Source organism: Dendrobates tinctorius, unplaced genomic scaffold (assembly GCF_039654945.1).
Source record: "Dendrobates tinctorius isolate UK_male_01 unplaced genomic scaffold, ASM3965494v1 ptg000201l, whole genome shotgun sequence".
Taxonomy (NCBI): domain Eukaryota; kingdom Metazoa; phylum Chordata; class Amphibia; order Anura; family Dendrobatidae; genus Dendrobates; species Dendrobates tinctorius.
The window spans coordinates 506,764-522,016 of NW_027361868.1; the positions used below are offsets into that span (position 1 = coordinate 506,764).

General features: G+C 45.9%; 1 protein-coding gene across 1 annotated transcript in view; it reads right to left on the reverse strand.

Moving 5' to 3' along the window:
- LYPLAL1 (lysophospholipase like 1) overlaps window positions 1–15,253 on the reverse strand; it is a 69,742-nt gene that overhangs the window by 40,922 nt on the left and 13,567 nt on the right. The window contains exon 2 of the mRNA XM_073553335.1: window positions 3,694–3,793. Within this exon, the coding sequence (XP_073409436.1) occupies window positions 3,694–3,793 (100 nt within the window). The remainder of the gene's footprint in view (window positions 1–3,693; window positions 3,794–15,253) is intronic.

Consider the following 15,253-nt stretch of genomic DNA (forward strand, 5'->3'; position numbering starts at 1 on the left):
ACCGCTCAAAATCTACTCAGGCATTCATGCAGAGGAACAATTACAATGTTCTGGAATGGCCATCCCAGTCCCCAGACCTGAATATCATTGAACATCTGTGGGATGATCTGAAGCGGGCTGTCCACGCTCAGCGACCATCAAACTTAACTGAGCTGGAATTGTTTTGTAAACAGGAATGGTCACAAATACCTTCATCCAGGAACTCATTAATAGCTACAGGAAGCGACTAGAGGCTGTTATTTTTGCAAAAGCAGGATCTACGAAATATTAATGTCACTTTTATGTAGAGGTGCCCATACTTTTGCACCGGTCAAATTTTGTTTAAATGCAGATTACACATTTTCTGTTAATACAATAAACCTCATTTGAATCCAGAAATATAACTGAGTCCATCAGTTATTAGATATATGAAACTGAAATAGCTGTTGCAAAAACCAAAACTGTTATAAAGAAAAAAGGTTAACATTAATAGGGGTGCCCAAACTTTAACATATGACTGTAATTATGCTCAAAATAACAAGTTAAAGAACATACCAATAAAAGTGCAATTATCAAAAGTAGGTATTTGCTTTGACCTGGAGTCGTGCTACCTTTGCCTTGATTTATTGATATAGACCTCCGGAGACCACAGAAGACATCTGCAGAACAGGACACCTTTAATAAGTTGGCTGCCTTAGTAAGTTGTATAACGTGTTAATTTAGGCATATTTAAAAGGTAAGAGGTGAATCCATAGAATACATCATCAATATCCAATCGGTGGGGGTCCGATATCCAGAACCCCGCCAATTAGCTGTTATCAGGTCCTGATGTAACCAGAAATAAACACAGCAAAAACAACACAGCACCGTACACTGTGTAGTGGCTGTTCTTGGGTACTGCAGCCCAGCTGCTGTTCACTTCACTGGGAGCTGAGCCGCAGTACCCGAGAACAGCCACTACGCCGAGTATGGCGCTGTGGTGTTTAGTTCCAGCACAGGAAGCAGCTGCCAATAGTTGATCGATGGGTACCAGGTGGTGAAATCCCACCGATCTGACATTGATGACTGATCCTTAAAAGATGGAACAATAGATAAGTCCTGAACAAGCCCTTTAAAGAGGAATTGTCACCAAGTCAGAAATGTTCGTTATTTACTCGTATTTTATTTCTGTTGCTCTCCGGAATATTCTGCTTCAGTTTTTTGTTTTAACTTTTCTTTCTGAAATCCGCCATCAGATTCCAGAGTTTGCATTTACTGCTACTAGAGATGAGCTGATCGATTAGTGGGACTCCGGTCCAGCATCCAGGCCAGTCATACCTAGCAACTATTCCCTTCTGGCACCCCCGGCGCGGCATTTGATCTGTTAGGGCTGGTGCAACATTATCTGTGGACATGGTGCCATCCCTGGCCAATCAAAGACCACGCCTGATGGTAAGAGATCCACAGGCCTCCCATCTAGCCGCCAAGTAGCACTAACCCAAACACTGGTCCCTCAAATCGATCTAATCATCTCTATTACTTTTTATGGCCTTTACCAGGAGGCATGGCTCATAGCTTAATTATGAGAGACAGCCTAAAGACACGCCCCTGAGGATCCTGTGAGCCACACCCCTCCCCTTGATAAAAAAACATAAAATTTAGAAGTAGATAAAAAGGTTCATGTCTCTGGATGTGTATGGTGAATTCAAAAAAAGAAAAACAAAAAAACCCCAACTTTTTATCTGGTGATGGTTCCTCTTTAAATATTTTTTTTCTGGACAACACCTTTAATAACTTTCCCATAGGCCTGAGTTTGAGTTTAGTAGTAGTGAATATGCATTCATTATTTTTTTAATGCCTTCACATGACCCAAAAATCACCATTTAAAAAAACCAAAATAACTAAATTGACTTTCCGATGGATTTTGAGTCCAAACTTGCTTTTTTTTTTTTAATCATGCACTTGAGCAATGGGTCTGGGAGTGGCAGAACGGCTTCCTGACACCATGGCGAGCACTTTATAGTAAGTCCTTGCTGGTAATTGCCTCTAGGAATTTGGAATTGGGAATGTTTGGCCGACTTCTTCTCACTTTTTATGGCCTTTCTGACTTCTTACCAGTAATAAAAAGACAGAGGGGGAAACCCATGGCCAAGATCCAAACAACACTGACTCTACCCACTGACCCTCTGGGGACGCCTGCAGATAATACCAGCAGACGCCACGGCCGGGAGGACACCCATGTAAATGCTTTGTGCTTCCTCATTTATGGGAAACTAAGTCCATGAATCACTCACAGTGTGATCCAAGCCTGAACGGTAACACATCAGCCGCGAGAAAAAGAGAATAGGATCTCGGGATTCCAATTCGTGATTCATCTTTTAGACATTTTCCTGAAATGAATGGGAAAACTTATAGAATGGTGAGGAATGTGCGGGACAAAGCTCTGGCCATAAAAAAAAGGAAAAAAAAACTACAACTGGCCACATAAAAAAAACAAGCCCTCACCTGGATCCATCAACGGAGAAGTAAAAAAAAAAAAAAGTTTCAGAAAAAGGCGAGAACCAAAATTCTTTATCTTTACAAAGTTAACTTTTTTTCCCACTAAAATCTAAAAAAAATTCTAACATAACGTAGTGATCTTGAAAATCCCCATATCTGGATGCCATAAACCCCGGTGTCACGGGGCAGTTGCGGGGAAACAGGAGACGTGGAACCACGGCTCCTGAACTGCCCCTCAGGCTAAGGGGGTGCTCTGACTCTCCTTAACTTGGGAGTACACTTAAAGGTAGTGAGGCCCAAGTCCCCGACCTGTCCCTATCTCCTGTTTAGCCCTGAGCTAAACCCCAACCCCCTCCCCAGGAGGTGAGACAGGGAATAAAGTAAACTGCACCAAAAACGAAGGAAAGGGTAATACGGACACCTCAGGGTTAAATAAAGTAAAAGACAAGACTTAGCTTGCTCTGCTGCAATGCTCCAGGACAGCAGAGTTAGCCACTTGAAAACAGAGTACAACTGAAACACCAAAGAACTCTATCAGCTCCTGAACTCCAGATTGTTTGGTCTCCAAAGAGGAACAATATCACCAACCGTTAGCTGGTGTACCTGGTGAGCTTAAGTAGGAAGGTGGGAGTGGTTTCCGCCTGCATAGATAATTAATCACAATGCAGTAACACCAGTGGCCACCGGGGGAAGGGAAAACTCACCAGCAGGCTAAATAACCATGAAGTAACACCAGCGGCCACAGGGGGAAAAAAACTAATATTAACCCCCGATGGCATGAAAAGGAAAAAGGCTTATATAAGAGAATCCAGAATCTGACACAGATCCAAAAATGGATCGTGACACCCGGGTATTGTAGTGCAGCTCATTTCCATTGGGGCTGAGCTGCAACAACATCAATCTTGGAGAATCCTCGAAAATCTTCCGCATTGTGTCATTCCTCTGTTATTGCTCCTAGAAATGTATGAAATAACTGAAAACTCTTGTATCGGAGAGGGGTGTCCATACATTGTCGGACATATTTCAGGGAGTGCATGGCCCATCATCTGGCTGGTAACCACCAGCATTCAATCAATTCATACATTTCTAGGAGGAAAAACAGCGGAACGGCAGAACACTGAATTCTAAGAAAATATTATTAAGTAGTTATTAAAACTTCTCAGGAGAGGCGACGAGTCCTCTATAAATCCTGAACAGCTCTTTAAAATCGACAATAAAGAAATAAAAAATTCTTACCGGGCCGGAGCTGTAGGGAAAATCACTTTTATATGGCTAAATGCTAAATCCTTCTTCAAGATTTCCCGTATCCATGATTTAATTCCAGGTCCTGTGTCACCTACAGAAGACAGGAATAGTCATCAGCTCCAACCTTTGGTACAGCGTCCCTAGACTGCCAACATGAATGTCCTGTCGGAGTGGCGTGGCGGCCGTACACCAGCACCACTGCTCTATTCATTCACTATGGGACTGTCGGAGGTAGCCTAGCCCTGCACTCGACTTTCTCCAGCAGATGATCAATGGAGCACTCCAACCCCAAACCGCGACATTCCATATCTTTTGGATAGCTTTTAACTTTTAAGGAAGGGGGTAACCCTGTAACCAGGGCTGTGGATTCAGAGTTGTAGAGTCGTAGCACATTTTGTTGGAGCCGGAGTCATGGAAATTGAGGAGTCGGAGGTTTGGCCCTGAGTCGTGGAGTTGGGAGCCCATTTTGTTGGAGTCCAAGTCGGTGTCATAGAAATTGAGGAGTCAGGAGTCATGGAGTTGGAGCCCGAGTCAGTGTCATAGAAATTGAGGAGTCGGGTCGGAGGTTTGGCTTACCGACTCCACAGCCCAGCCTTTAACTTGAGGGACATGTGGACAATACTAACAAAATGAGTTATTCTAATCGTAGGGTCACACAACAGTTTCCTCCACATCCGACAATAAAGATCCAGTTATTCTGATCATATTTTGGTCAGAGGAAGAAAAAAATCAGAAGTGAACAGCACCACAAACTACCATAGGTACAAATGCATTGTGTGAAAATCAGGGATAGCAATTGTAGAAGAAAATCGACCGTATGCAAGAGCCCTAAGGGCCGGTGTAGACGACCGTTTTCTCCTTATCCGAGAAAATCAGCCCAATTATGCTAATCCGACTTTAATCATAGAGGGCTCGTGAGAAAAAATAAAGTTTCTCCATCCATTCATTTAGTGAAAATCGGACCACACTCGGATGTCATCCAAGTGGTCTGATATTTTTCACGGACTGATAAACTTAACTGGCGAGTGCCATCTGATTTTCAGAGGGAAGTCATGCTTGTTTTGACTTTTTCCCTCAAACCACTCAGTCCGAGGAAAACAAATCAAACATGTGTACGGCCCCTTAGATTAATATGGGTATGAATGCCATTGTCAAAACCACAGTCGAGTGCACGAGCCCTAAGGATCTGGGGTAGAGATGAATTTCTCCAAATTTGTCTTGGGTACATTCGCTCAATTTCATCCGGCAGATTCAATTACAAGTTCCCCTGATTGCCGCTTATTATGTTGAGATCTCGCCACACCCCAAAGCGTAATAAACGGGAGGGGAGCGCTCCAATCTTCAGTTCCTCCGGTGCCGAGTCCTGTGTCGGAGTCACATGGGGGGCTTCACATGTCAATGACTGCATGAGGCAATTCTCTGGTCTCCGCACAGCAATGATGTGTGTCTGCACCCTTCTGTGGAAGAACAGGACCCGTTCCTCCCACGTCACCAATGTGACATAACTACACAGGCACAGCTCTCCGGTGCCCCCTTTGTCTCTCCGGTCAGTAAGGGAACTGCACCTAGAGCAAATGGCCGCCGGGGAGGATGTCCTGTTACCCGCTGGGTATTTTAAGATTCGTAATCAGAGTAAAAGCATCAGCCCAAGATTAATTTTATGGTTTAATTGCCTTAAGGGCGCACTAGATAATTACAGAAATATACAGTAAGCTATACAATGGAATTACAATGGATTTGCAGTCAGAGTAAAATATAACAATACGGGTACAAAACTTAGAGATATTAAGCTGGAGGTCAATTTACCAGATTGTAGGTTGCATGTGGGTGCCGGGAGCTCTACAGTCCACATGTACAAGAATCTTAGTTGCCGGACAGACCCCAAAGCGCGGCCGCTGCTCCCCTTGGCAGATCTGTCCCCAGTTCCTTCTTAGATCACCATCGTCTGGTTCTTCTGAGAGAGAGTGAGTGTCTCTGCCATGTGCTGCTGTTCTTAAGCATGCTGGGTCCCTCGTCCTATATCAGAGGGTGGGCTAATAATCTCCACCCTTTAGCTCCCTGCACAACTTATTCCCAATATCTAAGAAAGGGGGTAACTTTCAACAGCATGATTGGATCAGGACATGAGGGTACCAGTGGATGCGGTTTGTTTTGCCTGTCGTGTGGAGAGCAAACATGGCCCCCATTGGGTCGCTGTGGAGGGCCAATCTCTATATCTCAGGTCCCAGAGCCCTCACCGACTCAGGAGTCGCACTGCCAGATGCGCGATTTCCTCAGGGTTTCTCGGACATTTTCCATGAGTCCATAACTCGAAAGATGTGCTCATAATCCATGATCCTAGGATGGAGTCGGGGCGGCTGGGAGAGACAATGGATGTGTATTTCTGTGTCTAGCTGACAGGTATATTCTAATTGAAGCCCCCAGGCCCCTTCCTGCCCCATGCTGGCATGGCTCCTACTCAAGCTTTGAAGTGTCATGGTCACGTGCGTCTGGACGCAGATGTTACCGCAAGGCGGACCCATAACACATGTTACCCTAGATACAGCGCCTCCGGTGGCGAATTTAAATAATAATACGTGCAGATGGATAGTCCGCCTCCACCTGGCGAATTTAAATAATAAGGGGAACCTGGGAAACATTAACAATGGTGGGCCCTGCGATAGGGAATGGGGACATGGAGACCTCCTGCACTCCCCTGAGCCAGTGTCCCTGCACTCCTCACATTCCCTATACAGGCTCCGCACCTGTCGCCGCACGCGAGCCTTAAAACCTTGCTCGCCCTGACCCTAAACCCTCACTAGGGAATTGGTCGGTGCGGAGACTAATCCCACCACTGCACTAGAGACACAAAAAGGAAAGAAGACAATACAGGGGAAACACCACTTAGCTTTATGCTCTGTGCTTATGCTCCTGCAACAGAGCCCCACCACCTGCGTGCGTCTTCTCCTCCACCCGGATCCATCACCATCCTGGATCCTACACCATAGTGCAGCCTTGGAGCAGAGTCCATCACCAGTTGCAGCAGTCCAGTCACAGAGTCCCAAGGAGGAGTCAGCCTCTGCCAAGAATCTAAGCATGCTTGAGTACAGCTCTTGGCAACCAAGTCGAGCATGCCGAGTGCAACTCTCTCCATAGTCGCCACTCCACCAAGCCATGCACGCACTTCCCGCCGACACCATAAACTGCGTCTCCTCCACGCCATGCCAGCAATTCCTGCAGACACCATTAGCTGCCACTCGTCTCCTCTGGCTGACTGCGCAGGACTCCTCTTCAGCTCCATGTTCACCCAGGCTTCACAAACTCAGAATGAATCAATCAATCAGTATCACCAGCAGTGATTGCACACCCTGAGACTCACTTATAGAGCCCCACACCTGATTCATAATTACGTGCACATTAAACCTAAGGTGCGATACCACTAACCACCACCGGGGACAGTCAAGTCACTTGGCACTTGCCAAAGTAAAAAAAGTTCACTCTGTGCAATTTAAAACTGTCAGATCAAATTCAGATCATGACATGAAGTTCTGTTTTGGGCCTTATCTCATTATCATACTAAAAGGCCTTGCTATTCAACATTGGAGCACTAAATCATGCTTTGTTCATCACACCCTCCAAGTAACCGGGTAAGATAAATCGCCAAATCTCTGGCCTCAGCCCCGGAAGAACTGTAGATCGGATCCGAGGGTCAGGAAGCTGCTGAGGAAAAACAGGCGAGACCCTAGGACAGATGCATGTGTTTTATTATTCTAACCCCTTCCCTGCCCTCACAAAATCCAGCATAAAGGTGGTCAGCTTGCTGCCATTTAGCTGGATTCATGCATTTTGAATCTCCAAAATGTCATATTTGTAAGAATCTGAGCTTTTCAATCTGCTCAATTCAGGTGTCGAGCATGATGCATGAGTAAAAAAAAAAAAAAAAAAAAAGCTCGAGTCATAAAGCGCAATTTCAGACCACTCACTGCCTATAGCGGGCTGGAAAGTAAAGGTACTAACAGAATGAAGAGTAATTGGACTTTCAAGTAACTTCAGAATAAGCTGTTGTGTACGTACACGAGGAATATCACTATATCTGGCCAGGACATGACTTGTATCATGGATATTTCACAAGATTCCCGCTCTGCAGGCTGTGTCTCATAACTTGCAAATCATTCTGAGCTGGTGGGTACCCACTTAGGCTGCGTGCACAAGCTGTGGATTCACCTGCAGGTTTTCCAGCGCGGATCCGCAGGTAAAGTGACCCGCGCTTTTTCTGCGGATTTGCCTGCGGTTTTCCCCTGAGGTTTGACACCTGGACTATGGAACAGGTGCCAAACCGCTGCGGAATCCGCAGAAACAATTGACATGCTGCGGTTTGTAAACCGCAGCAAAACCGCGCGGAAAAAAACGCAGTGTGGGCACAGCGGTTTTGAAAACCCATAGGATAACATGGTACTGTACCATGTCTGCAGAACTGCTGCAGATCCGCAGGGCCAAAAATGCTGCGGAACCGCAGCAGAATCCGCAGCGTGTGCACATACCCTTACTGCTACAATGCCTCCCACATACCATCTAGCAGACAGAGAGAAACGTCTGCTTCTTGTTCTTTTTTTTTTATCACACAGACAGAAGAAGCAGTAGCTGCTTGGAGGAAGTTAAAGAGAAGTATTGAGCTGTGTAAATGGGAATCCAGTTCTGGGGTTGAGGTAAAAGACTTGTTTGAAAGCTCAGCACGATCTTTGAGTTGAGCTCAGCATGATCCAATTAGCTGATAGACAGAGTTGAGCTGTTTTTTTTTGTTGGTGTTGATGATGAGATTGGTGAGTAGGGAAAGAAGTGGCTATTAAATGGAGAAAGAACCATATTTCTTTAGTAATATATATTACAAAGTTTCTTATATTCACCTGGACTGTTGATTTATGTAAAGTTTGTTGAAGGTACCGTGCCTTTTTACGTAAAAGCAGTAAACTGATACTCCTCAACTTTTCACAACATCCATTATTTCCATGTTCACTGACTTCTCCCTTGTTTTAGGGTCTCCAAAAGCTCAATTTTTTTAATTTATCTATATTTTTTGGTGTTCCCTTTTACACTTCTCCTTTCGTCCATCAGTATCCATTTTGCACTGCATATAGCTTCTTTTTTTTTTTTTTAAAAAGCAAATCAATGAAATGTCTTCCCATCTTAATTTTTCAGCAGACTGGACCTCCACCAAGAAAGGATTTTCAGATTTAATAAACTTTTGTTTATTGTGTGTTTAGTCAAAATTGCAAAAACATTGCTAGAAATCACAGGCAAACAAAAAAAAAAGAGACCATAAAACCAACAGAAAATAATAACGATGCCAACTAGCGAACCAAGGAACAATCCTCAAATAAGCGCAGCCTAAAGAAAGCAAATGAAAAGAGTATTTTGGTTTAAGGGATTAACTAATGATCAGGCCCAGGCTCTCTTCTGGAAGGTTATACCCCGGCAGATCATTTCATACATATACAAAGAGCTTACCAGAGGATATAAAGTTCTTGAGCTAATCACGGAGTAAAACGACAAAGTCCCGAAACAAGTAACTAGCAAAATACGATTCATGCAACAGTAGAAAGGAGGCAGTTACTTCATTTTTGGGCATAACTTTTAGACCCATGACCTCAATCGACTCAGAATTTGCAAATCATTAATGTAAAAACATTTAAAGAGGATCAATCACTTGCCATAAATAAGCCGGATTACTTACCGGTAATGCTCTTTTAATGAGTCCACGACAGCACCCACTTGGAGAGAGGGATCCGCCCATAGGAACAGGAAACCTACAGAGATAAAAGAGGGCAGTCCGCCTCTCCCCCTCAGTTGGATTTCAGAGTACCAGGAGGACCGCCAATTATTAGGCCATTATATTATCCAGTATTCAATTTTTATCAATTTTACCACTAGGAAAGGCGTATATACATTATGTTAACTTCTAGGGAGGGTTAGTGAACGGGTGCTGTCGTGGACTCATTAAAAGAGCATTACCGGTAAGTAATCTGGCTTTTTACTCTTCGCCACGACAGTACCCACTTGGAGAGACTTTCAGAGACCTTCACCTGGGAGGGACCACCGTGCCGAGGACCGCTCTACCAAAGGCTTGGTCAGATGAGCATGATAAATCAAGCCTATAGTGGTTATAAAAGGTAGAGGGTGTAGACCAAGTTGCAGCCTTACATATAGACTCGATTGGGACGTCTCCCCTCTCTGCCCAAGAGGAAGCCATAGCTCTGGCGGAATGTGCTCTGATACCCTCCGGAGGATTTTCATTGCTCTCGGAGTATGCCAGCCCAATCGTGTCTCTGATCCACTGAGACAAAGTACCCCTTGTGACTTCATATCCCTTCTTTTGGCCCTGGAAGGAAACAAATAGAGCCCTACTCTTCCTCCAGCTGCTAGACCTCTCGATGTATTGTAATACAGCTCTTCTAACGTCTAGTGTATGGAACTTTTCTTCCTCTGGAGTAGAAGGGTTTCTAAAAAATGAAGGGAGGTGGATCTCTTGTGATCTATGAAACTTCCCTGCTACCTTCGGTAAGTATGAGGGGTCTGGTTTTAATATTAGCTGATCCTGGAATGTCAACAGAAAAGGGGGTTCTATTGAAAGTGCTTGTATGTCGCTAACTCTTCTGGCTGAGGTTAGTGCAACTAGCAGTACTGTTTTGAAGGATAGGTGTTTAAGGGATATTGAATCTAAAGGTTGAAAAGGAGGACGTGTTAGAGCCTCCAGTACCAGGTTCAAGTCCCAAGGAGGAACTCTAGGTATGTGCACTGGCTCGCTCCGCTCACAGGCCGAGATGAATCTGCCTATCCATCTATTGCCTGCCACGTTATAACTATAGAGGGCCCCTAGAGCAGACACCTGGACTTTTAGTGTGTTAACAGATAGCCCTAATTCCTTCCCTTTCTGTAGGAACTCTAGGATTGCTGTTATCGGAATTTCTCCGGAATCAGGGGCTGTGTGGGACTCTAGGAATTTTCTCCATACCCTGGTGTAAATTTTTGTCGTTGCCACTTTTCGACTTTGTAGGAGTGTATTGACTAATCCCTCCGAGAATCCTCTTGATCTCAACATTTCCCTTTCAAGTTCCAAGCCGTCAAGTGGAGATTGTCCACTTGAGGATGGAAGAATGGCCCCTGCGAGAGGAGCCTGGGGGTTGAAGGAAGCACCCACGGGTCTGTCACTGACATTGCTTGCAGGCTTGAAAACCATGGCCTCCTGGGCCAGAATGGTGCTATTAAGATTATTCGTGCTTCCTCTGCTCTGATTTTCCTGATCACCTGCGGTAGTAGTATGATTGGTGGAAAAGCATATGCCAGTTTGAATCGCCACGGGGCCTGGAGGGCATCCAGAATTTCCGGATTGTCTGTCATATTTAGAGAGGCGAACCTTCGCACCTGCCTGTTTTCTCTGGTGGCGAAGAGATCTATTTGGGGAAGACCCCATAGTGACACGATGCGTGTGAATATCCCCCGGCTCAGACACCACTCTCCTTGTTGCAGTGTATGGCGGCTTAGAAAATCTGCTTCCAAATTGTCTCTTCCCCTTATGTGGAGGGCTGAGAGACAAAAAATGTTTTTCGGCTAAGGATAAAATCTTTCTTGTGGAAGACATTAAGGTGACTGATCGAGTCCGCCTTGTCTGTTCAGATATGCGACTACTGTGGTGTTGTCCGAAAGGATTCTCATGTTTTCCCCTTGTAACTGTGGAAGAAAATGACATAATGCATGACAGACTGCCTTTAGTTCTTTTAAATTTGACGAATCCTGATCTTCGCCTATATCCCATAGGCCTTGGGCAAAAATATTCCCCATATGGGCTCCCCATCCTGTGGGGCTAGCGTCCGTGATAATTATACGGGAGGGTGTTATAACCCAAGGTACTCCGCCCGCTAGGTTATCATCCCTTAGCCACCATGCGAGGGAGGTTAGGACCTCCTGGGATAGCGTGATTTTCTTTGTCAGATTCCCCCGGTCACGGGATTCCTCTAAGAGAATTTGGTGTTGTAGTTCCCTCGTGTGGAACTGGGCCCACCGAACTGCCGGGATGCAGGACGTAAGGGATCCCAGGAGGGACATTGCTTCCCTTAAAGATATGTGTGGACGATCTATTGCTATCCTAACCTTTTTAATTGCTGAAATTTTTACCTGTGACAGCAGACATTTTTGGTATATGGAGTCTAGCTCGAGACCCAGGGAGGACTGAACGGACTGCGTTTCGATTCTGGACTTCTTGAAGTTTATTATCCACCCTAGAGCCTGTAGGGACAAGATTGTATCAGCAACTCGCTCATTACATTGCCGAATTGAATTCCCTACTATCAAAAAATCATCCAGATAGGGTACTATTAGTGTGTCCTTCTGGCGTAAAAAAGCCATCACTTCCAGCATCACCTTTGTAAATACTCGTGGTGCGATGGAAATGCCGAATGGCATGGCTGTGAACTGGAGATGCTGTATCTTGCCATCGAGGAGGTATCTCTGATATCTGTAATGGATGGGAATATGATAATAAGCATCCTTCAGATCCAAGCCTGCCATCATACAATTGGGGAAGAGGAGCTTAATCGTGGATCTTATAGATTCCATCTTAAATTTATGATTTATTATAAATTAATTTAATTTCTTCAAGTTGATTATCGTCCGGAATGATCCATCTGGTTTAGGTATCAGAAAGAGAGGGGAGTAAAATCCTCTCCCTTCCTGTCCTTTAGGCACATGGACCAAAACTTTTTTGTCCAGTAGGTTCCAAATCTCAGCCTCCAGAGCCTGCTGTTGGATTGGTGAGCTGAAAGATGTTAAGATTAATGAATTACGGGGTACATGATGGAATTCTATCTTTAACCCTTCTTTAATAATGCCCAGAACCCAAGGGCTAGCCGTAATTTTCTCCCATTCTCGAAAAAAAATTTTTAGCCTCCCTCCTACTGGAGGGACTGGCTCCTCAGTTCCTGTCCCTGCGGAAGGAGGACCCTCTAAACATGGCACCTTTGCCCTTTCCTTCCTTTGTGGCCCAGCGGTTTTGATTTTCTGCTGGTCTTCCCCGGCCAAATGGTCTTCTCCTAAACTCCCTCCTATAAAATGGGAGAGGAGGGTTAGGGAATCCTTTTTTCCTTTCTTTTGCCTTAGTAAGGATCTCATCTAAGGCTTTCCCAAATAAGAACTCACCCTTGCAAGAAATGGTACAAAGCTTTGCTTTGGATTGGGTGTCACCTCTCCAACTTTTAAGCCATAGGCTACGTCTGGCGTTATTATCCAACCCTGCTGTTCTGGCTGCCATGCGTAAGGAATCAGCAGAAGCATCTGCTATATATGATGCTGCGCCACAGATTAGTGGTATGGCGGCTCGTAGCTTGTCTCTGGAGATCTTCTGGTCTATTTGCTGGTCTAGTTGATCGATCCAGACCAGCATAGAGCGAGCTGTGCACGTAATAGCTATTGCCGGTTTAAATGTGCCGGTAGCTGCCTCCCATGCCCTCTTTAATGAGGCATCAGCTTTGCAGTCAAGAGGGTCTTTTAGAACCCCTGTGTCCTCCACTGGTAAGATCGTTTGCTTTGAGGCGGAGGCCACTGCCGCGTCCACCTTCGGGACCTTAACCCATGACATGTCGACAACTCTTCGTCGCTAAAGGGGTACCTTCTCTTTGAGGTTGAGGGAAGATACCCTCTCTGGTCCTGTCTCTCCCATTCCTTCTTAACTAGAGCTTTTATCGCTGGTATAACCGGAAAAACTCTCCTCTTTCTGTCTGTCAGACCTGCAAACATAATTTCTTGTGTCGTTTGCGGCTCCTTTGTGTCTGTGCATCCCATCGTATTCCTCACGGATTTAACTAAATTGTCCATATGGTCTAAAGGAAAACAGCAACGGCCCTCCATATCTGAGGAGGTTGCTGATGTGGATGCATTGGAACTATCCGAGGCTACTTCGCCCTCATCGGTGTCTACAGTCCCTGCTGCTGGCTTATTAGTTTCGATATTAGTAGGCCTGCTAGACCGGTTTAAGGCCTGTAGTTCTTCCCTAATTATAGCCCTTATATCTGCGGCTGATGTTGATGCCTGTTTTGCCGTTTCGTTAATACATCTTTTGCACAGCCTTTTTGTGTAAGAGTCCGGTAGCGGACGTGTACACAGGGCACATTCTTTATTTTTTGATTTTTCCTTCCTCTTAGTCTGAGGTAGAGACATAATGACGGAGGGGAGAGGGAGAGAGAGAGAGACATTTTATCAGCTTGATAGGCAGAGCATCGTCCACTCACCCAGAGAAGCTGTAGGTACCGGCTCAGGAGGCTGAGAAGGAGGCTTGTTGGCGTGGCTTCTGTGGCTACGATCCGAGGAACCTCGTCTTGCGTGGTCCTTGGCTGCTGCTGCATCGCCTGCCTGGGGATGCGTGTCCTGCCTTGGTGAAGACATGATTGCACGCCATATCCCTGTGCCCCAGGCCTTTTGTAAGCCCCTTCATACCTGGTACCTCCCCCTCCAGGTGCGCCTATTTGCGACTCATTAGTATGCGCTTCAGCGCTGACACTAGCCGCCCGTGCTCTGCAGGTTAAATCGCTCCCTTTTTTTTTTTTTCTCCTCTGGAGGGGGCGGGGAGCGCCTCTATGCCTGCAGTGCCGCCCAGCCGCGCGTGCGCTCTGAGCCGAGGAACCTCCGGTAACCCGGAAGTTCCTCCTTACCACTTCCTGCTGCGCTGCATGTGCGTCCTCCTGGACGCTGAAGCCATTTAGGAACGCCGGAGGCTGCCGCATTCTCCGGTTCCTGCGCCCCCACACGGACCGGAATGGATCCTCCCGCAATTCCGGTGTCATGTCTCCATCAGAGGAACACCCGGTCGGCGCCACCCGGTACCGGTGTTTCTGCCCGGTCTGTCCATACCAGCCGAGGAGGGAGCCAAACCCCAGCACTCCCCCGTCGCTGCCTCTGGACCGGAACCCCTGCCATTCTCGCAGACACTGCACAGGCGGTTCCTTGGCCCAGGTAAGACTGTAGCGTATCCTGCGGTTCCCCTTAGGAACAGGAAACCAACTGAGGGGGAGAGGCGGACCGCCCTCTTTTATCTCTGTAGGTTTCCTGTTCCTCTCTCCAAGTGGGTGCTGTCGTGGCAAAGAGTAAAACACTATTTATTGTAAATGCCGCCGTTCTCCTGAATCCGGCGTCGTTTTCCTTTTGTTTCTATGCCTTTCCGTTCCCGAGATATGACCTCATTCTCCCCGAATATAGCGCTAATTTTTTTTTTTAACAACTGGGTGTGCTCAAAAGATCACAGCTGTAAAGAACGGTTGAGAGCGACGCCCACTTGGATAACAAGACTGAAGGTACACACAGGGAAGAAAGAGCCATATCTCAGGAATGGAGAGGCGCAGGAACAAAAGAGAAACATCGCTGGATTCAGGAGGACAGCGGCTTTTACACCAGGGATAAAAATACATATTTATGGCAAGTGACACATTTTCTAAAAAAAATACATAAATAAAAATAACATTAAAGGTCATTTCTTATTGTGAACACAGCCAATCAGCAGCCAAATGCCAATCTATGCCGGAAGCGAGAG